The sequence below is a fragment of the Helobdella robusta genome (assembly GCF_000326865.2).
Source record: "Helobdella robusta unplaced genomic scaffold HELROscaffold_9, whole genome shotgun sequence".
NCBI classification, from domain to species: Eukaryota; Metazoa; Annelida; class Clitellata; order Rhynchobdellida; family Glossiphoniidae; genus Helobdella; species Helobdella robusta.
Window position 1 is genome coordinate 2,947,337 of NW_008705512.1, and position 24,683 is coordinate 2,972,019.

The 24,683-nt window shown below is 32.4% G+C and overlaps 4 protein-coding genes across 4 annotated transcripts; 2 read left to right on the top strand and 2 right to left on the bottom strand.

Annotated features, from left to right (window-relative positions):
- Positions 1-1,719: 1,719 nt before the first annotated feature.
- On the bottom strand, positions 1,720-9,070 carry HELRODRAFT_166215 (hypothetical protein; the record flags this gene model as incomplete). The annotated part of the gene is made up of 13 exons (XM_009033204.1): positions 1,720-1,855; positions 2,585-2,658; positions 3,433-3,528; positions 4,089-4,241; positions 4,467-4,580; positions 5,502-5,706; positions 6,053-6,212; positions 6,529-6,959; positions 7,283-7,455; positions 7,874-8,026; positions 8,429-8,503; positions 8,580-8,687; positions 9,008-9,070. The coding sequence occupies 13 exons, from the start codon at positions 9,068-9,070 to the stop codon at positions 1,720-1,722; spliced, it is 1,941 nt and encodes a 646-aa protein (XP_009031452.1).
- Positions 9,071-10,615: 1,545 nt separating this feature from the next.
- Positions 10,616-11,648, bottom strand: HELRODRAFT_71078 (hypothetical protein; the record flags this gene model as incomplete). The annotated part of the gene is made up of 3 exons (XM_009032964.1): positions 10,616-10,681; positions 10,992-11,189; positions 11,559-11,648. 3 exons carry the CDS (start codon positions 11,646-11,648, stop codon positions 10,616-10,618), a joined length of 354 nt encoding a protein of 117 aa, XP_009031212.1.
- A 707-nt stretch (positions 11,649-12,355) lies between these two features.
- On the top strand, positions 12,356-13,843 carry HELRODRAFT_166217 (hypothetical protein; the record flags this gene model as incomplete). Its single annotated transcript, XM_009033205.1, has 1 exon — positions 12,356-13,843. The coding sequence occupies one exon, from the start codon at positions 12,356-12,358 to the stop codon at positions 13,841-13,843; it is 1,488 nt and encodes a 495-aa protein (XP_009031453.1).
- A 1,325-nt stretch (positions 13,844-15,168) lies between these two features.
- HELRODRAFT_71174 (hypothetical protein) lies at positions 15,169-20,156 on the top strand (the record flags this gene model as incomplete). Its single annotated transcript, XM_009032973.1, has 13 exons — positions 15,169-15,343; positions 15,564-15,698; positions 15,872-16,051; positions 16,199-16,274; positions 16,499-16,631; positions 17,033-17,167; positions 17,518-17,621; positions 17,888-18,012; positions 18,276-18,388; positions 18,739-18,879; positions 19,127-19,226; positions 19,525-19,625; positions 19,884-20,156. 13 exons carry the CDS (start codon positions 15,169-15,171, stop codon positions 20,154-20,156), a joined length of 1,791 nt encoding a protein of 596 aa, XP_009031221.1.
- Positions 20,157-24,683: the final 4,527 nt, after the last annotated feature.

Here is a 24,683-nt window from a genome sequence, read left to right on the forward strand (position 1 = left end):
GTGTTTGGCTGACTGATTGAATGATTCATTGACTTCCAAAACGTTTCAAGGATGGCTGAATGAAATGCCGCAGGTTTATGAAGAACACTAATGTTCTAGCGAACATGATGAATTGTGACAAGATGATACTGAAACCAACTTGGTTACTAGAAATATATATCAGTGTATAAATACAATTTTACAACAAATGAATTTCTGCACAAGTTTCTATACATCAATATAAGAAGGACAATACTAGGTTATATATACATATATATATATATAATATATATATATGTGTGTGTAATCACATGTGTAATAACAACAAAATAGAAATTTACTGCATATACTTATACAACTGCAGTTCTATGGTGGTATTAGAACCAAAAATCTCTTCATTATACCAATTTTATTTCTTAAAAAAATGTTTAAGAAGTAATTAAAAGTGGAATTAAATTCAATTTCTTAACTAATAAAGGCACCAAATACAATGTAAAAAAAATGAAATGATCTGGTTGGTGAGATCTTTCAGCCAAAATATCAAAAAATATTTGAAAAAATTTTATCCTGTGTTTTTCTTTTTTTCCTTAATTTTTATTTCTTTTGTATAGCTAGATAATCACAAAAATTGTTCTCGAAACGTTCAACTCCAAGCTGAAGCACGTGACGTTTAATTACTGTGTCATCAAACAATTTCTAGTTATTTATAACAAAATAATAATAAAGGAAATAAAAAAAGTAGAAAAAAGAACTAAATAATACTAATACAATGAAAAAAAATAACTTAAACAGATGGCAAAAAACGTACGCGAAACTGAAACAGATCCTCCAATCAGTGCCAACTGTCATGTTCACTCAACACGTTTAAAGCGAACCAGAAGTGCAAATCAATGATAATGACAAATGATGATGACAAGAGATGATGAATGTGATAAAAGATGATGATATATTGACAACTGATAAGAATGCTACCAAAAGAACACGTACATACACATATACAAACGCGCACACACATATACGAACACACACACACACACACACACACACACACACACACACACGCACATATATAGTAATAATTTTCAATGTAAAAGAATGTTCATAAATCTGTTCTTTAAATATGTTCATATACCAACAATACCACAGTATAAATTGTAGTAGACTAAAGGTTTAAATGGTAGGTCATATGAAAAACGAATGCATAAAATTATACACAAAAGCGCAGTATGTATACACAGTTTGTATGTATCAATATATCATTGTATTTATACAAGTATGTATGTTTATGCATACATTCATTTGTGTATGTATGTATGCATGTATGCGTATGTTTGTGTGCATGTGAGTATGTATGCACATTTGTATGTAGGTAATGATATTTTTAATACAAATGAATTAATACAGGTACAGAAATGTACGGGTAGAAATGAAATAAAACCAAAAATATCGACAGTGAGTCAGCTTAATCGCAATGATGACGATGATGCTGAGGTGGATGATTTTTCGATGATTACTATGTACTATGATGATGACAACGAAGATTAACGTGATGACGACGATGATAATTTAAATGATTCTTCTGATAACAAATTTATTGATATGCCAGATGGCATTATCACTTCTGATCAATATACGTATCTATACAGATTATATGACAGTGAACTATCTTGAAAAAGGATGAAATCAATGACGCTTAGAACGCGCGAAACACGCGCAAACACACGCGCGCGCGATTCTTGTCTAGATGAAGGACCACACTTCGACACACTTGACGACAAAATCCTCAGATGACGTCAGGACCTCGTTATCGAATGTCTGACATGCCTGCGTTCTGCCGTGGTACAAATCCGCATCCAACCACAAACCATTGTTACCTCTGAGAGAGAGAAAGAGAGAGAGAAAAAAGAATGAATGAGATGATTGGCAGATGGAATAATGGATGGATCGATGAATGGATGGATGAGAAAATAAATTGACAAAAAGATAAATGGATAAAATGACGAGTCACGAAATGATATATGTATGATTTGAAGGATGGGTAGATGAGAATGAATGAATGCAATGACAGTTAGATGGAATGATAGATGGATTGGATAATGGAAGAAGAAGTTGGATAGATAGATAGATAGATAGATAGATAGATAGATAGATAGATAGATAGATAGATAGATAGATAGATAGATAGATAGATAGATAGATAGATAGATAGATAGATAGATAGATAGATAGATAGATAGATAGATAGATAGATAGATAGATAGATAGATAGATAGATAGATAGATAGATAGATAGATAGATAGATAGATAGATAGATAGATAGATAGATAGATAGATAGATAGATAGATAGATAGATAGATAGATAGATAAGTTGGATAGATAGATAGATAAGTTAGATAGATAGATAGATAGATAGATAGATAGATAGATAGATAGATAGATAGATAGATAGATAGATAGATAGATAGATAGATAGATAGATAGATAGATAGATAGATAGATAGATAGATATACAGACAGACAGATAGATAGACAGACAGATAAATAGAATGATGAGAAAAAATGAATAAAAGTTGAGATAAAGAAATGAAGAACGTCCAACTAACTCGCTAGCTCCAAAGACAAGACTATCGTGACTGCCTTTTATAAAGAAATTGTTTATTCCGGTCCAGTTAAATCTCTGTTAAGTGTAAATTTACACACATTACATAAAAGCAAAACACATTCAAATGAGTGATTGAGATTGAATGAAAGAAAGAAAGAAAGAATGAATGAATGAATAAATGAATGAAAGAATGAAAGAACAAGTGAATGACTGTGTGAATGATTGACTGGTTGAATGCTTGAGTAAATGAATGAGTGAATGAACTAATACGTATAAAAAATCATTGGCTGTATAAATGCAAAGAGCAAATAAAGTGATTGCAATAATTAATACAAAATAAAGGAATATTGAAATCAATAAAAATTAAAAAATGAAAAAACTAAAAACACAAACATGTGTAAAAAAAATCTATAAATTATATATATATAACAAAGTTATGCACACAGTACTTTGTAAACAGTACAAACACACACACACACACACACACACACGCACGCACTCACACACACACACACACAAACAAACACACATACAAAAACACACGCGCGCACAATTATTTATGGAGCATATAATCTATTTATTAATTTATTAGCTTATTTATTTATTGAAAGACCCAAATTGATTAGTCATAAACAAATTTAAGATTAAGAAAAATAAAATCAACAACATCAACCGCAGCCATAACAATAAGACAATTATAAAAATAAAAATGCAGCATAATGAATAAATGAATGAATAAATGAATGAGTGAAAAGATGAATGGATAGATAAATGGATGAATGAATGAATAAATGAATGAATGAATGAGTGAATGTAAAAAACAGGCATCAACATTTGTTTATAGAGGACCTTGAACTCGGGGTAGAAGGTAAACAGGTAGGACTCTCCACTGCCATAGAAATGATCAGACATCTTCAACCTGCCAACGACCAATGCACCAAATATCTTTCCAGCAAATACGAAAAAAAATAATTAAAACTTTATTTCAAATAAATAAAAAGCTAAGTTACAACATTTAAGCAAGATGTGCAATGTAGATTCAGCAAAGATAAGACGCAGTTTGAAAGCATTTGGCTAAAGTCTAATTTTCGATATGAGTTAAAATTATGCAATAGTTTTTTTTATTGAGTCTGCCTGATGTTGCTTTAAAAATTATCATTGATGCACTCTGCATGTGGACATGCTGAGCACATCATACTAACAAAAGTGTAGTTACTATGCTAAACAGTTATGACAATTTTGCTTCTGATAACGATGATGATGTTAACTTAGCTTTAGTTAACAAAGTGACCAGCCCATTTTATTGCTCTGCATTGCACTGCATATTTATTGCATTTCGGTCGATTCATCTTCACAATACTTTAAACATTCAAAAACACACTCAACTCAGCTATCATTCAAATATCCACCCATCTATTCATCAGTTCAATATCCATTTGCTCAATCCTTCCATTTCAACATTCATCCAGACATCCACTGACACGACATGGGATGGGAGGACTAACATTATCATTGGTATCCAGGACAACGAGGAAGAAGGCAAGGTCAGTTTTGGAGAGTTTCCTGTAGAGTGTATTCAAACTGAATCCATGCTTCTCCGTGCTGTACATCAGACACCAGTTCAAACCCTCCGCCAGGGCTGGAAGGTTGCAGGTCAACTGGAAGGTCAGTGTTTTGTTGGAGGTCATGAGTTCAATCAATGTATGGAAGATTGTATAAAAGAATGAATCACTGAAAAATGAGAAAAAATTAACTTTTGAAATGAAGTTTATAGAGATTTTAACATAAAAGATTTATAACAATAAAGTGATAAATAGAATAGCAGCAAGAAAGATATATCAGATGGTGGTGATGAGTGCGATGATGATAATCACTCGACTGACCATGCCCACGTGACCGCTGGTTAGTATTCGACTTTCCTCGGAGAGTTCGGGAAGAGGAAGTTTTTTGATCTCAACTACCATGGTCAGCCTCCTGTATTCCTTAACACTCACGATCTGGTAACGAATAATTTGATTATGCATCAACAACGACATGCGACGGTAGCAGCAGCGATGGCGATGGAAGCGATGACGACAGCGACGACAATGAAAATGGCGGTGATGAGAAATAAATGAAAAATATTAAAAATTTGCGAAACCTTTGAAATTGTCTCAATAGGCATGAGACATGTATATATACAGCTGCATACATTATGCTGTAATAGAGGACAGACACATTAACATGAAGGCACTTTAAATCATTACAGCAACAACTATGTTTAGATGAATAAGAAAACTCAAGCTGTTAACTGTTTGTTCAACACGTGTAACAAAGGACACTTGTATTGTATTGTATTGATAAAGTCGTTTGTTAACATGTATTTTTAATCAATCTGATGTTTGTCACTGGGCAGACAGGTAGTGTGTGTGTGTGTGTTGTGAGTGTGTGAGTGTGTGTGTGTAATCTTGTTGCTAGATTGATAGAATAGTGATTCTGTAAACAACAGAACTGAATTACATAAACAATTCGAATTCAACATATACATACAACTACACATTTATAAATTAAATAATTCAGGAATGCATCAGACACATGTAACAAAAACAATGAAGTGCCTGCATTTAGCAGATGCATTTTTTAATGTAATTAATTCAACGACTGGACAAAAAAATTTCTATTTTTATTTATTGTTGTTACTATTATTTTATTATTTGTATTTTTACCATTATTTTTATTATAACCATTGTCATCCAGACAGCTAACAGGTGCTCAAATAAAACTAGCCTTATAATTTTTTATTAAAATAATTTAAATAAGAGCAATTTTCAAGCAATGTATTCTGATGTAAAAAAAAATAAATTAATGCAAAACAGTGAACAAAAACCTTCATGTATATATTTAGAAATAAATTTTAACAGCACAATTTTGACACAAACCTCCCAATCTTTCTTAAAATTGTACCTCTTCTTCCATTGGATGAGTGACTCGACGATTTCATTGTAGAGATCATTTGATTGGTCGATAACATTTGCAACTGGCGAATCAGATTCAACGACGACGAAGTGAGCCTCATCAGAATCTGATGCATTGGCCATTGAAGGGGTCCACTTTTTGAAGAAGGCATACAGTTGGTCAATGTTTCTGCCGTAATTTGTGGTTGGCAGTTTACTAAGTTTTTTAAAATTAACTAATTAAAAACCATCTCCATTTGATATGGAACACGATATACTTGAGAGGAAATGAAAAAATGAAAAGAATACTTGAAGACAAAATGTATCTTATTGTGTTATAGTAAGAAGAAATTAAATAAAACTTTGTTTATAATAATTTTCCTTATAAACATAGATATATTTTGTCATTATTATTATTATTAGTAGTATTATTATTACAATTTACACTAGCAATAGTTGTCAGAGGATATATAATCTATATAAGCCTGAAGCAAGTCAGCTGAACATTGAAATGCTAATTTAAAAAAATGTCCTACTTATCGTTAGGCACAGCAAACCAATACTCCAGTCTCGAAATATTTTTTGTCTTTTTACTGACTCTGAAATTTTTAAGAGAGTCGATGTTCTTGTGTACTTTTAATCGTAGAAAAACTTTCATGGTGGGCTGATCATCCAGCGATATCGAAGACGAAGCTGCTGATGCAGACAATGTTGATGTAAAAATAAAAAAATTCAAATGAAAAAAAAAAACATCACATTACAACAAAAAATAAAAATAAAAAGTCAGATACAGTTACATACATTTACATACAACCGACTGTATAACTGCATGACATGGTTGTTGAATCGCATAATTCTATTTCAAAGATGACGCGACACAAACCATGCCATCATCGCTTAACAACTTGATTGAGCACATAAATATTCAAACAAATAAAAACTAAGCGTTCCAAAGCGTACCAATATAATATAAACTAAACAAAACAACGGAATAAAAGTGAGAAATTCCTACCGGAAACATTGCTGATGTTTCTGAGAACTCTAGCAGTATCCCCGTCACAGCTGGTGGACGGCTTGAGTGGAGATTTTACTTTTCCATCGTCAACCTTCGTTGAATTAAATGAATGGCTGCTGTCCATTTTGTTGCTGCTAGTAGCATCGCTAGCATTGAAAACATCGTTGTCATAAATTTTGTTCGGATCACTGACAATTATTTGTGTAGACTGTTCTGCTGGTGGAGGATCTGTTGTCTTATAACCGACAATCTTTTTATCATCAGTGGTGTTGTTAGTTGTTTCGAATTTCTGATCTGTTGAAAGAGACACCTGCTGTTTGTTTTCCACACCAGATGAAATATTTGACGGGAAGGTGACTGCAGTGGCCACCTCATCAGGGTGAGGTGGTTGTTTCAGGACAGTTGATGGAGTTGCAAGCTGGGACAGTCTACAATAATAAACAATGCTATCTCATATGCAAGATGTCCTTCATTGTTAATAATTTTTATACAGGTTGTGTCATAAAAATATTCTTTAATCTCTTCTAAACATTTAGCATGTAACCATAAAAGCATTTTGTAAAATTGCCATATGAGATTTCACAACAGCCTCTATAATGAATATAAAATGCAAAAACTTTGAACAATGGAATAAGCAAATAAGACACACAAACCATACTCACAGACACAATACACACATCCAAACAAGCAAACACACAGACACATACAAACAAGCAAGCAAACCTACACAATCAGATAAACACACACTCACAAATCTTTCGCCAATAGCGTCTCATCATGATAAACAGCAGCACTGATAACGCTCATGATGGAGTCAACCAGCTGAAACTCATCTGGGCCTCTCTCCATCACAACAGGATCCGTGCTGTCCGGATCAAACATCACTCCATCAGGTGTTATCAATAATATTCCTGGTATTTCATCCTGTGATCATATCAAGAAAACGTAAAATATACTCAATAAGTCATTTAAAAATTTATATATATATGTATATTTTTTCATTTTTCGAATTCTATGGACATGATACGAAGTAGTCCATTTCATTTCAAATTGTCCACCCAACTATTGCGAGATCAAATCATAAAAATCTGCAGCCATTCTTTTATGTAAATATTGAAAAAATTCATTATATACTACTAGGCATAGGAATTGCTCAAAAAATTTTTGTATGAAAAATCTATTTGTAAAAAAAAAAACGTGATCAGATTAGATTATATCAGTTTTTAAATATTTTTGAAAGTTCTCAATGAAGATATTAATTCAATCATGGGCGCCTAACTCATAACTCATGGGAGACAAACACACAAAAACAGACAAAGAGAATTAACAAACTATAAATAACCCCATCATCTGTGAGACAGATGGATTTGATCTTGACAAACTTATGGTGGCACTCCTCGTCAATTTTGATGACTTCCTCATTGCTGAGAGGCCGGGGAGGAATGATGTAGGCCTCGTCGAAGGATGCACTCAGGCGCTCTGCATGGCCTGGCTTCTATTTAATGACAAATTATTTTGTGCTAAAATTTACAAAAACAAATTTAAAAAAAAAACAAGCAAAGAAACTAATTTAGTTTATATAACTAATCAAATGAATGAATCACAAAAAGGTTGATTGGGTTATATGCGCTTGATAAACGAACACAAAGTAGAGAATTCATTTTGTTACATACTGCTTGCTGCAGTCAGTTTATGACTAATAGTGAATAAAAACTGAACATTTTAAAATTGTCAACTGAAAAAGTTTGAACAATTTTTTTCATTTGAAAAAACATATCTTTCATGTGAGTGAATAAATAAGATAATATATATTATATAAGAACTAAAACTCAAAGTCTAAAATTTAGAGTACTTACTATATGCATATTTTAACAATTTAATTTAATAAAATAATTACTTGTTCATTATTTTTAGCAGGAATGAATGAAGTTGCTGACTGGTGGATGTACTCTTCTGTTGGAATGTATAACACCTACAATGACAAAAATATATCAAATTTAACCTAAAAGTAAAAAAAAATAGCTTAGCACATGTAGAACTTTGCTTACTTGATCAGGAAAGATAACTTCAGTCATCAGTTTGTTGATAGTTTTTAGAATGGATAAATTAACGTCATATTTGGCAGCTAGACCTCTCAATGTATCTTTCTCTTGAACCTTAGTAATGTTCAATAAAAACTTAAATACCATTTACATTTAACTCTGATAATAATATTCCAAATTATTTAAAATATGGCAACTTATTTGGTTTCTTAAAAATAACTTGTGAATATTAATTTTATGGATCAAAACATAAAATAAATTAAATCTAAAAATGCCTCAGATAAAATTTAGATTTAGACTGAAAAAATTAAAAGAAAAATACTAGCAAGATGCCTGAACGATCTGTTATTATGCTATATACTAGAACATAAACAAGCAACCACTAGTTAGTAAAAAAAGCTAAAATTACAGCTGTATAAAAAAACCTAACTCACCACATACTCAAATGTCCCTGGGGGCTGAATCAACGATTTGCTACGTCGTTTCTCTAGCGGCATTTGGAATCGCTGTCTTGCTTGTTGTATTATGTATTGTATTATCTAGGTAATCTACTAGCACAACTTCAAAGAAAATGTACTAATCTAGCTAGATTTGTAGATTATATTTTTAAATCAATAATTATTTATTACAATTATATAATAAAATAATAATTTTTTAAAAAGTCTGAACTATACAGAAAATTATTTTTTTCAATTTTTATTTCTCATACATAATTTTTACAATAAATTTTAAGCATTTTACATCCTCTACCATTCACAACTCAGTTGTTACAACTGTCAACTAGCCAGTGCTAGGATAAGTCCAAATAACATGACAAAACCTTAAAACTAAAAACATTCATGCAGCTCTTTTTGAATTACTTTTTTTCATTAATATAATTATATTTTATAAACAAGATATATAAATAATAATATATATCATACGTATTTTATATGGAATGTATTGTATTCTATTATAAACTGCGGACACACACATGCATGTTAGTTGTTAATCACACGCCAACAGTGTGACTAATAGTTACTTATTTCTAAGTATTGCATTTGCGTTTCATTCCAATCTCTTCTGTTGTGCAACAAACAAACGGACCAGTCAACAATTTTAAAGTTTAAATTTAAAATTGAGTTTTAATTTTAATGAAGCCTCCACCAAAATTTGTATATATCTGAGCGAGTTCTCAAAAATGTTGAGACGAAACGAATTCGCAATTAAAATTAATAAAAATAAATCTAACCCGCGGACCCTATTTGATCAACAAAACATCTTCGGCGAAAAAACACGTCAGGAATGTTCCCAACTTTTATACGTTTGGTCGGTCGAACTTTCGATAAATTATTCGCCTATCACAGTCGTCATTGCTATACTATATAAACGCTGTTTGCCGATTTAAAACCCGTATCGCACGACGGTTAACTTTCTGACTTGCTTAATCGCATTAAAGAAGTGTAAGAACGTCCGCCGAACGTGGACGGCACTGGGCATGAAAGACCTTACCGATTTCTTTCGATCATTTACGTAAGACAGATTCCTACTAAACCGAAATAACGTCGAGCAGGTGCCTCCTTCATCAAGCCTTTGAGTGCTCGGACTCAAAGGATGTGAATCAAAGGCAACAAGAAGCATGATTGTATCGAATTATAACCGACACAACAGACAAGACATTTTTTGCCACTTTTTTAGCACAAAAGCAGGACATAATCACGCTAGTAAAATGAGTAGAGCAAAATAAGTTAACTAAAGTGCATATTACCCACTGAAGGGCATGATTCAGTTTGATACCATCCTAATAATAAGCAAGTGATAACTAAATACACACATTCAAAAAACCAATAAAATCAGCTTAAAAAATCAATATGTACACGTAACTGTTTTGTCGAAAGTTGTACTAAGTAAAACTGTCAAAAGAAGAAAAAATTGAGTGAAATAACAAACTTATTAAAGAAAAAAATCAAGGTCTAAGATTTGGTATAAAATAATCAAATGCACTCCAAAATGGTCAACATTGAAACTCCAAACTCATTCTAAATTTGACAGACATTATCTTCTTAGTTGCCATAAACACTTTCATCACTGTATGCTATGTAGAGGAATGCATCTTCTTCGTGATGTTCCTGTCCAATGGATCAATATCAATGCATTTAAATGGTTTTTTATTCTAAAAATGTTTTTATGTTATTCAGAAACAATAAAAAATGATAAGCCAATACACACACTTTACACCAATCTCATTAAAATTAAAAATAAAAAAATCTCAACATCTTCCCATTGAAGCTCCATTGTTTACAGCGTAAGCTGCAAATGAAGATAATAAATGTCTTACATTTTTGTTCAGGAATTCAGACTGAAAGGAAAGAAGGATAGGTTAAAAATTTTAATTAAAGATAATTTTGTAGAAAAATATGCTTAAAAAACCTGCCAAACCTGGTAGAGTTGTCCCATGGTTGTGCTGGTTGGCGGGATGATATTGTTCACAAAAAAAAACAGAGCTTCTTCAGGCTTCAAGTGGATTCGTTTTCGAATTAAAAAGTAGAACTGGCCAACTGTCAGCTCAGCCGGGACCAAATATTTCTTTTTGTCAAGGTCTTCAACTCTGGCTTTTGGGGCTTTCTCTACAATAACCTGACAGTGTGAATTTCATTTTTAACAGGATGATTGAATAAAACATTTTAAAATTATCAATTCTACTCTAAAAATGTTGTTACTCCAAGTGAAAATGAGAGACAAAAACAATGTCAAAAAGAGAACTGAAAATGTGACAATGAAAAAAAGCAATCAATGCCAAAGGCAAACAACCATGGACAATTTGCCTTTCTAAGTTTCAATTTTCATTTATTTTATTAGTTTAACATTTAACATAAATATGTGAGACACCTTAACAGCAAAATAATGTCACAAGACACGACAATCATTTAACGAAGACAAAGAAAAAATGAAAATGCGCAATTGGAGTCTGAAGAAAACGACAACAATGAGATGACACAAACTAACTGGAACACGATCAGGATATTTCTTTCGAATCTTATCGCCCTCTGATTTCCTCTTATCGAAGGAGTTCTCTTCTTTATATTCCCAGCGCATTTTATGACTTTGAAGGTAAAAAATAAGAAATTATAAGAAAAAACCTGCAAGACGAACAAAGAGACCAGCTTCACAACAGCTACGATATGAGAAAATTATGTTTACGCAGCTGATCCGGTGCTATTTATAGGCCAATCGTGAGGCAGCAGGACTAGTAAGTAAGACACGACATTATATTTTATATCTTTCTATTTCATGCCTGCGAGATGTTTGCATTTTCTGGAATTTGCGAAACAACTGCAAAGTGTTTAATAAATTTTATTGAAATATCAATCAAATACAATAAATTGGTTTTTTTGTTGGCGAGGTTTTTACAACACTTTTGTTAGCTACGTAATTAATTAGAAGTTTAGTTCTAGAATAACAAAATAATGGAAACAAACTGAAAAGGTTTTTGTACATAAAATAATTCATAGTATTATTGTGAATGACATTGACTTAATTGAAAATTTATGCAAACAAATATTAAATAATCAAATCGCTATGTAATTTTAAACCGAAATTGCTATATTTTACCCATATTTTATTTATTTATTTTACTCTACTTGGAAGCCATGTTTTAGCATTGACGCCAAGCATTCATTACAACATTAATATTAAAATGATTGATTGATTGATAAGCCAAAAGTGTTATAGTTCAATTTTTACTAAAATTCCATGCTATATATATGCAGACCCCGTACAAACGCACTTACATATATTTATAAATGATTTGTCGCGATTTATGGGTCCGGATTATTCTAGTAACATCATGCTCGTTCTGTGAGTCGATTCTAATCAGTAATTCAAAAACTACCAGTAAGTTCCAAAAAGGTGTATATCCAGACTCCTTTCAAAATTCAGTTAACAAGTCGTCGGAATTTTCAAACAAATCAACACCTCCAGCGGGTTATGTAGAGTGCAACTTGTCAAATTCAACATCACAATCCTCTTTTCTACCATCACGCAGTCTTCGCGCTGTTTCTGGTGTTGACAACATAGGAACTGTTGTTTCCGGTGATGATAATTTGACGGCGACATTCAATCAAAACTCATTCGCTAACACATCTCTACATGATTTCAATTCATATTTTAGCCCAAACGAGTTGAACAAAAATGGTTCAACCACAGATAGCAAGGATGACACAACGTTATTAAATACAAACAATACCGACCGAGCATTACCAATCGATTACTATAACTACTTGTTGCATTATTTAAATGGAACCGGACACCTACTAACCGACGATGTGGATCGGCTTGTTAGTGCAACAGATGCCGACCAATCTGAAATCGAGTTTCCATATTACGATCATCCTCCGGCAAGTGAGAGAAATAATGATACCGATATAAGCATAATTATGAACGATACCGACCGATCTATATTCGGTTACAAATATATCGACCCGACAACAATCGATGTAGAGGGTAGGAATTCAGTTGAAATGTTGAATGATACCTTGAATGGTATCGATCAATCGACAGTTTTTGTAAACGATATTCACGATATATTGCATTTCTATCATTATTACACTGACGTCAATGGTACAGATGTATTAACACTCGACAGCGATCAATCAGAAATCGAATTCTATGATGCCACTTCAACAAACAATTTTAGTGATACCGGACCCACTGAACTGAATGTAAATGATACTTACTATGCCGATAATTCAACAATTGTTCAATCAAAATATCATTTGAATGGTACTAACCAATCTATTTATGATTTGAATGATACCGATAAAACCACTTTCGATTATAATGATACCAACCAGTCGATCTATCATCTAAACCATACCAACAAATCAATATATGATTTTAATGTTACCGACCGACCAATATATGACTATAACGACACCCAAAAATCGATATTTAACGATACAAATCAATCGATATTCCATTTCAAACATACCGACCAGTCAACAAAGTTCACTTTTACTACAAAGGGTAGATTGACAAAATCGACAGTGGCGGGAAAGCCAAGACCTCTCGTTAACGATTACCACCAAAAGCTCTGGGACCAACTGAATAATGGCATACCGTTAACCACTAATGAATATGAATATTCAATTGGCGAAAATAGGAAAAGTGATGTTTTGCCAACTGATAGTTTGATATATTCTGAAAGCCTGTCATTTGCGTACAGACCAAATGTTACAAATATTTTATGGCAAATTTTTTTAGTTGAAATTATAATTTTCATAATGAAGTAATTGATTTTTTCTGCAATAAATATTCCAATATATCTGAATGAATTTTGGCGGCAAGGCACGCAGGCGACATGCAGCGGACGTGTGTGCCACTTTTTTTATGTACCTTGGTGTTCAAGTTCATTTTACGGTTAGGCTCTAACTCTCATCTTCATTTTGTTTTTCTTAATTTTAGACTTTTTCCAATTTGTTTGATTTTCTTCCACTTAATCTTTCAGTTCGTTGCGAATATCTGTTGTGGTGTTCACTCGCCTAAGTGTGATGTTAACTTTTAAGGATAATGTTCGGATTTCGTTCTGAATTTAATGTTAAAATTGTAATTACTTAATGGTACTTGAAAACCAGTTGTGTGTGTGTGTGTGTGTGTGTGTGATGTCGAATCGATTGGTGCAAGGGACTTGCATAAAGTAAGAGTCGTCAGATCAACTATTTAAGTCATTAAAAATATAGGTAGGTACATTCAAGAGAAGCGTTATAAATTGAAAAACAAATATTTTAAAGATGTATTGTTGGAATTCATGTCAGAAAGATTTTCCACGTAAAAGTTCAAGGATTTTTTACTCTAAGTAGAAGATTAAATTTATAGTTTAAATTATATCCAAATTAGTCGCTGAAATTGGAATACCTCGAAGGCGTTTTCTGTTTCCAAAAAGCTTGCACATAATACGACGTGTAATTTCTTTGATTACTTGAATGAATGAATGAATGAATGAATGAATGATTGATTGATTGATTGATTGATTGATTGATTGATTGATTGATTGATTGATTGATTGATTGATTGATTGATTGATTGATTGATTGATTGATTGATTGATTGATTGATTGATTGATTGATTGATTGGCTGGTTGGTTGATTGGTTGATTGATTGATTGACCGACTATTTTTACGCCCCTGAAATGATAGCCGATAACAGCGCCGAACATATCTGTGAATGTGTATAATATTTATGGTTTATGGATTCCACCGTGAAAATTTACCATGCATGTGCGAGTGTGTGTACAACAATGGGACTGACGTCGCGGCGTAAATATATTTTGAAAACAATTTGTAAACAATTCATCAGTGGCGTTACAAAATAAATAAAACTCAACTACGCTGTGTATGTTTTGATAAACTTCAAGCCATTAGAAATACATTGCATTCATTTCTGTTTCCATTTAAATATCTGAAATAAAATAGAATCTATAATTATACAATACTTTTCACTCTGAATTATGATGAGCATATATTGCCAAAAATATGAAAGTTGATAGATAATTGAAAACCTAATACACCAGCCAGAAAATAGTTGAAGTAATAATAAAAAAGCAAGACCTCGAGATACATGATCAGTTTTGTCGGGAGTGAACGAGTTACTGAACGGCACCGCTCATACGAGGATGCATTGGAGAGGGGACAATGGAACAAAAAGGCGCAGTTCATCTTCTCCATTATGGGCTCCTCCATTGGGCTTGGAAATGTTTGGAGGTTTCCATATTTGCTGTACAAAAATGGCGGTGGTGAGTCGGAAAGCAATTTCTTTTACAAACTTTTTATTCTTAAATACGATTAAATCAAATATTTAAAAAAGATAAACTAGTTTTATTAGTTAGTTTGTATGGAAAAACAAAAAACACTTTCTACTAAATTAGTAATAAGAAAGTTGTAGCGCGGTTTCTGGATATACTTAAATATGGAGATATAGAACGTATACCACTATTTTAATAAACAAAAATTTAGGGGCTTTCCTCATTCCATTTTTTATCATGCTGGTTGGCATCGGCTATCCCATTTTCAGCATGGAGTTAAATTTAGGACAGTTTTCGAGTTTAGGACCTCTGGCCTGCTGGAAAGCGTGTCCAATTTTTAAAGGTCGTTGTTTCAATTTGTCGAGTAGGTTTTCAAAAAACTTTCATTTCATTTTATTTCGTGATCTAATGGGCTTTTATTAGCTGCCAACTTGTTTGTTGAACCTGCAAGTGCAGAATATTGCAACGGGTGAGTTCTGACAAATTTATACAAGTTTAAAATATTTAAATATTTCGCAGGTATTGGTTATTCTAACGAGGTGATAAACATCATCATAGCATTGTATTACAATGTCATCGTCAGCTGGTGCATCTTCTTCTTTTTCTCGTCATTCTCATGGGTTTTGCCCTGGACGAATTGCGGTAATCATTGGAACACTCCGTACTGCATAACAATGAACGAACTGCGAGGGCTTTCTTGTTAGATTTGTTTCAATAATTTAATACAATACATTTATAATATTCTTTGAATAGTCTTTCAGTTGTATTTATGGTTTGGTATGGTAGTTTTTCAGCCATTAAATTCTCTCAAATTATAATTCTTTCAAAATATATATTCTCTCATAGCCAATGATTCCTTTGTAAGAAATGGAACGGAGATGGCGCGTGTTCAACTGAAAACTCCGAGTGAAGAATATTTTTAGTAAGTTTTTTAAATTTTGTGATTTTTCACTTAAAATTTAACTTTTTATTTCCTAGTTAAATCAAATTGCAATCAGAAGTCTCGTAGGTATTTTGCAAATTGAACTGTAGTTTATAAAACTTTTAAAATTAGGTTGACATTATAGCAACACCAAACAATCTCAAATCCTAACACACTCAGAACCTCAAAATAATTACTTTAAAATTTCAACTACCTGTTGCAAGCCGACACGTACTCCAGCTGTCGAAAGGCTTGGACGATCCGGGAAATGTTGTTTGGACGCTCTTTGGGTGCCTAGTATTCAGCTGGCTCATGATCTACATCGTCCTCATCAAAGGAATACATTCACTTGGCAAAGTTTTACTTTTTGTTCCATTTTTTTATTCTAATCTGTACAAAATATGGTATAAGATTGTTTTGGAAAATATTAAATATATTTTTATATCATTTCTAGATATTTATCTGATTTATCTACATTATTTCATTGCATACAAAGCGTTATCGTATTTTGGTAGAATTTCAAACAAAAATTGCAAAAAATTATGCCGATAACTCATTACAGTAACCTGAACAAATAAATTTTTATATTACACATCAAACAACCGTTAAAAATGAACTTGAATCCATGAATAAAACACAGTCGACGTTGAAATTTTAGGTAAGCAGATGAGCGGCTTATGGCAGCTCGAATAATTTAAAAATCGATACCATGTAAAAATGTCGTTATGTTAATTGTAACAAAAGTAGCGAATCACCAGGTAGCTTACGTGACGTCCACAATACCTTACGTCTTCCTAACCGTCTTGCTGGTGCGAGGCCTCATGTTGGACGGAGCCATGGAGGGCATCAAGTTTTACATCATTCCAGACTTCAACAAGTTGTTGGAAATAAATGTTGGTAGGTTCTTTAGTGATGTTTAGATAACAGATCTTACAGCGGTCTTTATGCATTTTTCGTTGTTATTTATTTTTGAGTGCTCTACCATACACACAAATCTAGATAAAATATAGTACGATGTAATAACGTCAAGTTTTTATTGAATACACAATCATCCTTTTGGTTTTATTATTGTTCATGTTTATATCTGTCACTGTTTATGTCATTAAAGCAATTCATTCGCGGCCAGTATAATTAGGTGCTCAGCTCAATCGCGTCGAGCAAATAAAAAGCTATTTTAATTGTGGTTGCCATCGATGACATGCTCCTAACCATATAAGAATGTTTGCCTCTCCATCGTCAACAGGTGTGGTCAGACGCAGCAATCCAGGTGTACTACTCGCTCAGTTCTTGCACTGGCAGCATAATCGCCATGGCCAGTTACAACAACTTCCACAACAACAATCTTTTGTAGGGATTTTTTTGAACCCATTTACATGAACATTTTATTGAATGATGATTTCTAATTTTTTTTTTAGTTTTATAAAATTTGAAACAATTATATTTTTAATTGACAGTACAATTTAATTCATCTAACGAGGCGATTTTATTAATAATATATTTCAATTCAGTGTTATACGACCGACAATTGCAGACAGCCAGTTGATGATATTACCATTTTTTAAAAATAAGAACGCAATAAAAAATTAAAATAATTTCTCCCAACCCAACCACAGCGACATCTTCTTCGTACCTCTAATTAACGTCTTCACGAGTCTTTACGCCGGCTTCGTCATCTTCTCCTTTCTCGGCTACATGGCCCACCTCAAAAACGTTACTGTCGCTACTGTAGCCGCCGACGGTTCATTTTATTAACTGAAATGATTATTCCATGATTATAGGATATTTGTTTTTGGGAGGCAAAATTGTTCAACGCGGTCACTAGGTTCAAATGCAAGCCCAATCCATTCTATTCTACTCGCTCTGCGGTGCTTTATTTTTAATGCAGTTTATATTGATCATAACTTTTTTAAAAAGACTTAATGATTTTGGTAATAAATTCGGTTGTAACAATTCGAGATTAAAAATTAACATGAAAAATTAAAACAAAATGTTACGTACAAGGTCCAGGGCTGGTGTTTGTAGTGTACCCTGAAGGATTGAGCACCATGCCCGCTGCCCCCGTCTGGAGTGTCCTCTTCTTCCTCATGATGACCAACCTCGGCTGGAGTTCTATGGTCGGTTCTGGTGGAACATATATAATGAACGATGAATTGAACGAATTTATATTTAGGGCTTCTTTGAGTTTTGATCAAGTAATTACTTCAAGACATTTGAAAAAAGTGTTTATTTAGCAAATTTTGTTAAAGTTGTCAATCATTTTGCAGGTAAAAATTTTGTTTGTGAATACTCGATTCATACTCGATAAAAACAACCAATATCAAAAGTAGTATGTATGTATGTATATATATATATATATATATATATATATATATATATATATATATATATATATATATATATATAGCACGGACAACTTGAAAATCCAAGTGTTGAAATTTCAAATAAATTCTTCCCAAAACCACAGTACACAATGACGGAGTCAGCTTTTGTCGCCTTCACGGACGAGTTCTCGAAACATTTGAAGAAGTCATTTTGGAAGACATGCATGTGGAGAGGTGGAATTTTGATAATTGTCTGCTTGGTGACAATCCCACAGCTTACTCATGTTGGTATTCACGATTTTGTTCGTATTCACATGGAAATACTATATTAAAATATTCAGCGGTAAAACCAGAACAGCAGTTGAAAACATGACATCTCCACTGGTTTGGCTAACTCGCTAACCAAAACATTGCACTAGAAACATTTGTTTATTGAGCCATTTTTTTTAAACTAGTAAATTATATAAAAAAATAATATAGTATAATAAAAGAAATAAAAGAACTACAGACCGAGAAATATAATTGACTCAGGGAGGTTTCTACTTATTCGCACTGGTGGATGAATTCACAGGTGGCCTACCTCTCCTACTCGTTGGTCTCATCTTCGTTCTGGTTCTCATGTTTGTATATGGTCTGTTGTCGCAAGGCATTTGATAATTTTGTCGTTGTTGTTGTTTGTTGTTGTTGTTTGTTGTTGTTTCTTCAATATAGTTCAAATCATTAAAGTTTATGTTTTTTTTCAAACTTTATCGAATGTCAGATCGTTTGTCAAAAAATTTCAAGTTTAAAAATGAATCGAATTCAGTTTTACGGCGTTAAATAGATTCAATCCGTATCTTTGGTGAAATTTTCGGTAGAATATTGTGATTAATATGTTTGTAATTTTATTTCAAAAGATGATCTCGAGCTTAATTTTTCTGAAATATTAGGAGAAAAGAATTTTGAGTTGGACATAAAGATGATGCTAGGCAGAAAACCACCTCTCTACTTCAAGATCTGCTGGTGCTTCGTCACACCTCTTCTTCTAGCTGTTATTTCTTTTAATATTTTTCTAAAAAGTACAATGTTCACCATTTTTAACCATGTTGTCATCGATTACCGTTACTGCAATGTTTATAATTTACGAAAAATTCTAAATATTTCCATTTGTTAAAATTTATCATTTTGATAGAAGGTTGTACTTATTTTTTGCTGTTTTAATCATCATTAAAAATATGTAGGAAATTTTTATTGGCTCGGTTGGAAATATGAATTTGAAGTGAAACAACTGCCAATCTTTTAAAAACAGGCAACGAGTTTGTTCTGCATAAAAGAATACCAACGACCCACTCTCTTCAACAAGTCTTACTTCTTCCCAAAAGTTGGGATCCTGCTGGGTTGGCTCATCGTGGCAGCCATCGTCCTTCCCATTCCTCTCTACTTTGTCTATCATGGGATCCGTATCTACAAACATAAGCATCGGGTTTGTCTGTCTCTTTCTATGATGTGCGTGTCTTGCAATGTGTGTGTGTGTGTGTGTGTGTGTGTGTGCGGGTGTGTGTGTGTGTGCGGGTGTGTGTGATTGCTGTGTGCGTGTTTGTCGTGTGGTGTTTTAGTAATTAAAAAAATCATAAAGTGTTTTTGCCTGATCATAGGGTAAGTTGTCGGAATTGCAACCGAAGTATATGTGTTGGTCTTCCAAGTTTTTTTGGCGTATCTGGAAGGTTAACATTATTTGTTATATTAATAAATAAACTTTGTTAACTAAAGCGTACTTTGTGTAAACTTTTTTAGTAAAATTGATTTTATAATTGTATGTAAAACCAACACAAAGACAATAGAAGTGGGCGTCCAACCTTACCCATCGTGGGGACCTGCCCTGGACCTGGACCGCAAGGACATGAGGTACCGAGAAAGAGGGAGTGCCACTATTTACCCCCAAAACTTACAGAAGGCGAGTCGGGCGACGACGATGATGGAAATGAAAAGCGAAGAAGACGACGAACCTGAAAATAATAAGCAGTAGTTGAAGCAGCAGCAGGCTTGCTGTCTGCGAGATGGTTTTAGATTTTAATGCTGCTTTATTTACAATTTGTACTGGGACAGCAATAAATATAATGCAAAAGTTATTCTAAAGAAGGACTGAGTCATTCCAGCGAGGATCTAATTTAATTTTACATTTTTAAATTTTTGTTTAAAGGCAATTTTAAATTTTACGTGTTGTAGATCGTTTGTTTGTAAAAAAATGTTAGCAGCTGAAATATTTATTTTTGTTCATTTTTCACGTTAATTTCGAAAATCGGCAGATGAACCCCATCTTTTTAAATTTTCATATTAAAAACGTATATAGTTTGAAAAATAAATTCCTTACAGTCTTCATTCCCCGATTCGACAGCAACAAATTTTAAACGTCTCCATGCTAAATTTTGCTGCTCAGTTTGGTTAGATTGTTTCAAATTAATTTGTGACGACGACGACGATGAATAGGAGGCACTTGCTACAGATCTGGGAACATTGAGTGTGTATGATCGATGATAGCGACCTAGAAAAAGAAAATGGCGACAAAGGCCAGTAATTTTTAGGGCCCGAAAATTAGGTTTTAAATTTTTTTTTAATTAATAAACAAATTTTCATTGGTTTTATCTTCGGCGTTGCATGGAAATGACATTTTTCACGTTTATTATGAAAATGGAAGATGGATAAAAGAACAATAAAAAGTAAATGTATGCTTAAAAAATAAGTTTTTCTAATTAAGAATATTTGTTGGAAATAAGTAATTTTTTAAAAAAGCCAACGGCAATTGAAAAAAACGTACAGTAATGAATGAATGTAAAAAAAAATGAACAGCACATTCTCAAACCATCGACTCGTGGTTTGCCTAATTATTTTATTACACAACTCTTCTAAATAACTCTAAATAAATAAGTAATAAACCAAAAAATTAAAAAAAATTTACAAAATTTAAATATTTATACGGCAAAAAATGTCTGAGCTCCAAGACACTTCTCGAGTTTTTATAACCCTCCATAAACACTCGAAAGTCAGGCTATTGTGTGTATATGTTGTAGTTTGTATGTGTGTGTATGTTGTAGTATGTGTGTGTGTGTGCTGTAGTATGTGTGTGTAGTGTGTGTGTGTGGTGACGACGATTTTGCGTAAGAGTCTTATGTAAGACATATGTAAGTGGCGGGTGTGACGAAAGAGCATGGAATCTGGTGTATCAGTATGACCATCAGGCAACAAATGGTTCTCGAAGGCTCCCATGTTGACAGCACATTTTCTCATGCTATGGCATGCACGGGGAATAAGATTTTAGTCATTGGTGATGAATTTCTATCGTCTGAACCAGATTTTTTTCGAAGTAAGATAGTGGTTAGTATGCTTCTTCTTGTAGTTGTCACTCCTTTCATATACTTTATTATTCACTCGTAAGTAAATAAGTACGTTTTTTGGGTCTTCATTTTCACGTACAAAATGATTTAAGATGTGTAAGTTTATACTAAGCAGTTTGAACTTTAATCTTAATTTTTAAAAAATAATTCAATCAACAAAGGATGGAGAGATGTATGATGTGGAGAGTGATCAGAGGCCATCTTTGTTGACGCTCAGGTTACTTACCATCACCATCAACAACTGCCACTATATCTTTCAACGAAATTGGTTACGTCTGGTTATTCAAAAAATTAATCTCACCAAGTTCTTGAAGAAGAAGAAAACAAACTTCAAATGATTCAAGTTCATCATCAGTGCCAGGCAAGAATGCTAATAAGAATAATCTTGTGACCAATGAAGCAATGAAACAGAATTCTCACAGTGACGATGACTGCCAAATCTTGAGATATGAATATCAGAATGACAATACGGTGTATTTTTTTCTACACGTAGGTGTCATGTTTGTTTATGTCAAATGTTTGAATGAGGTAACTTATGGATCAAATTGATTCATTTTGCATATCATCAATTTTCTTCAATAGTACTAAATTTAAAAGAAACTGTTTTTCAATTTTTCATTAAAATTTTTGATGTGTTGAAGTGATTTCCTTGTTGAAATAACGTTTGTTTTTAAAATATGTTAGCAGCTGAATTATTTATTTTCGTTCATTTTTTACGTTAATTATGAAGATTGATAGATGAACCACGATTCTCTAAATTTTCATATTAAAAAACATATAAAGTTTGAAAAATAAATTTTTCTAATTGAAAAATACTTTTTGATAATAAATAATTTTTAAAAAAGCAACCGGATCATAAAAAAAACAATGTACAGTAATGAATGAATGTCAAAAACAAACAAACAGCAAATTCTCGGACCATCGATTCGAGAAATTCGCCTAATTATTATATATACACAACTCTTCTAAATAACTCTGAATAAATTATAATACTAAATAAATAAATAAATAGAAATAAATAATAAAACTAAATAAATAAATATTAATTCATAAAAATTAAATATTTACACGGCAAAAATGCGGTCATTATCCACGCGTTAACTGTGAACTGCGTGACACTTCTTCTCGAGTTTTTATAACCCTCCATAAACACTCGATGTCAGGCTGTTAAGTGTGTGTGTGTATATATATATATATGTGTGTGTGTGCGTGTGTTTGTGTGTGTGTAGTGTGAATGTGCGTCAGTTTGTGTGTGTAGCGTGAACATTCACGCTACACGTACATTCACGCTACATGTGTGCGTATGTATGTGTGATTGTGTGTGTGTGTATGTGGTGTGTTTGGGTGTGTGTAGTCATTCAAAAATTCTAATGATTCAAAAAAATAAAACGTCAAAAGGCATGAAGAAATCTCACTAAGGACGATTTAAAATAAATAATTTGTCTAAGAGTTATCGCTTGAGAGAGAGGAAGACATTCAATAAAAAAAAACCAACGAATTGAAAGGTTTAAGCATCTAGGTGAATAAAATATGCGTCGGTAGGTAAGTTTAAGATTGAAAATATAATAAAACTTTTACTTGTTTTACTATGTTATGCTTTCCATGAGAGCTTTAAAAGTTTAACACTGTTTTTTTTCTGTTGTCTATGAATTTCATTAGAAGTAATTCTATTTAGATTTTAAAAAATATCAAAACTCAAATTGAAAATTTAAATAATCTAATGTGAATGTCTTTCATATATATTTATGATACGAACACTTTAACAACTAAAACCAATAGAAATGATATTCAATTGAAAAAAGTTAATATTTCGATTTTTTGAATATAGACATAATATTTGTGATAAAAAGTCAGACATCAAAGAGATCAAATTAAACTGAGATGAAACATTGAACGAACCATCTTCGGTCTCTACATGGCAAACAACTAGTTCTAAGAAGTTTCGTTCTTAAGTTAGGGTAGCGACAAACCTAACGGTATTTAAATTTCTTCAAATTGTAAAAAACTCAGTAGTAGAGTGTCAGCTGTAAAATCAAACAATTTATCTATAATGATTGTAATATAAAATATTTACACGCTAACATTACTCGTGTTCATCTTTATTTTTTTGAATTTAATTGTAGAATAAAAAAGTAATTTTTTGTTATTCTCTAAATTAATATCGTTGTTACAACACTTCTTAATATTATTTAATTATGAAGATGAAAAAACTAGATGCTCGCAAATTAACAAAGGCGATTGGAGGTAAAAGGAAAAGAGCAAAATGAAAAAAAAGAAATATCAACCAAACATGTCAACTTTACTGTTTCAATCTAGGTTAGAACAACTGCATTCACGTAAAATAGAAATAATTTAAGTTTTTAGTTATGATGTATGTTTTGAAGGGGTAGGTGTGTTCTGTGTGTGTGTGCGTGTTAAGTGTGTGTGTCAAGTGTGAGTGTGAATTATAGATTGCAAAAATAAATACTGCACTTGCCAACATTTCGATCGAAATGAAGAAAGAGATTTTCAAAATTGTATTCATTCATTTATCACAGACATTTTAAAAACAATCAATTAGATTTCAATTGCCAGCAAAATAAATTCAACGTCGCTTGCCATCACAACTTTTTCAAACTTAGTGCGGTGATTTAATCAAGAACTCAAAGATCTGAACTTCAGTTAAAATTTTTCAATTGAAGCATAAAATGAGCATATATGAATAAAAACATGATGCT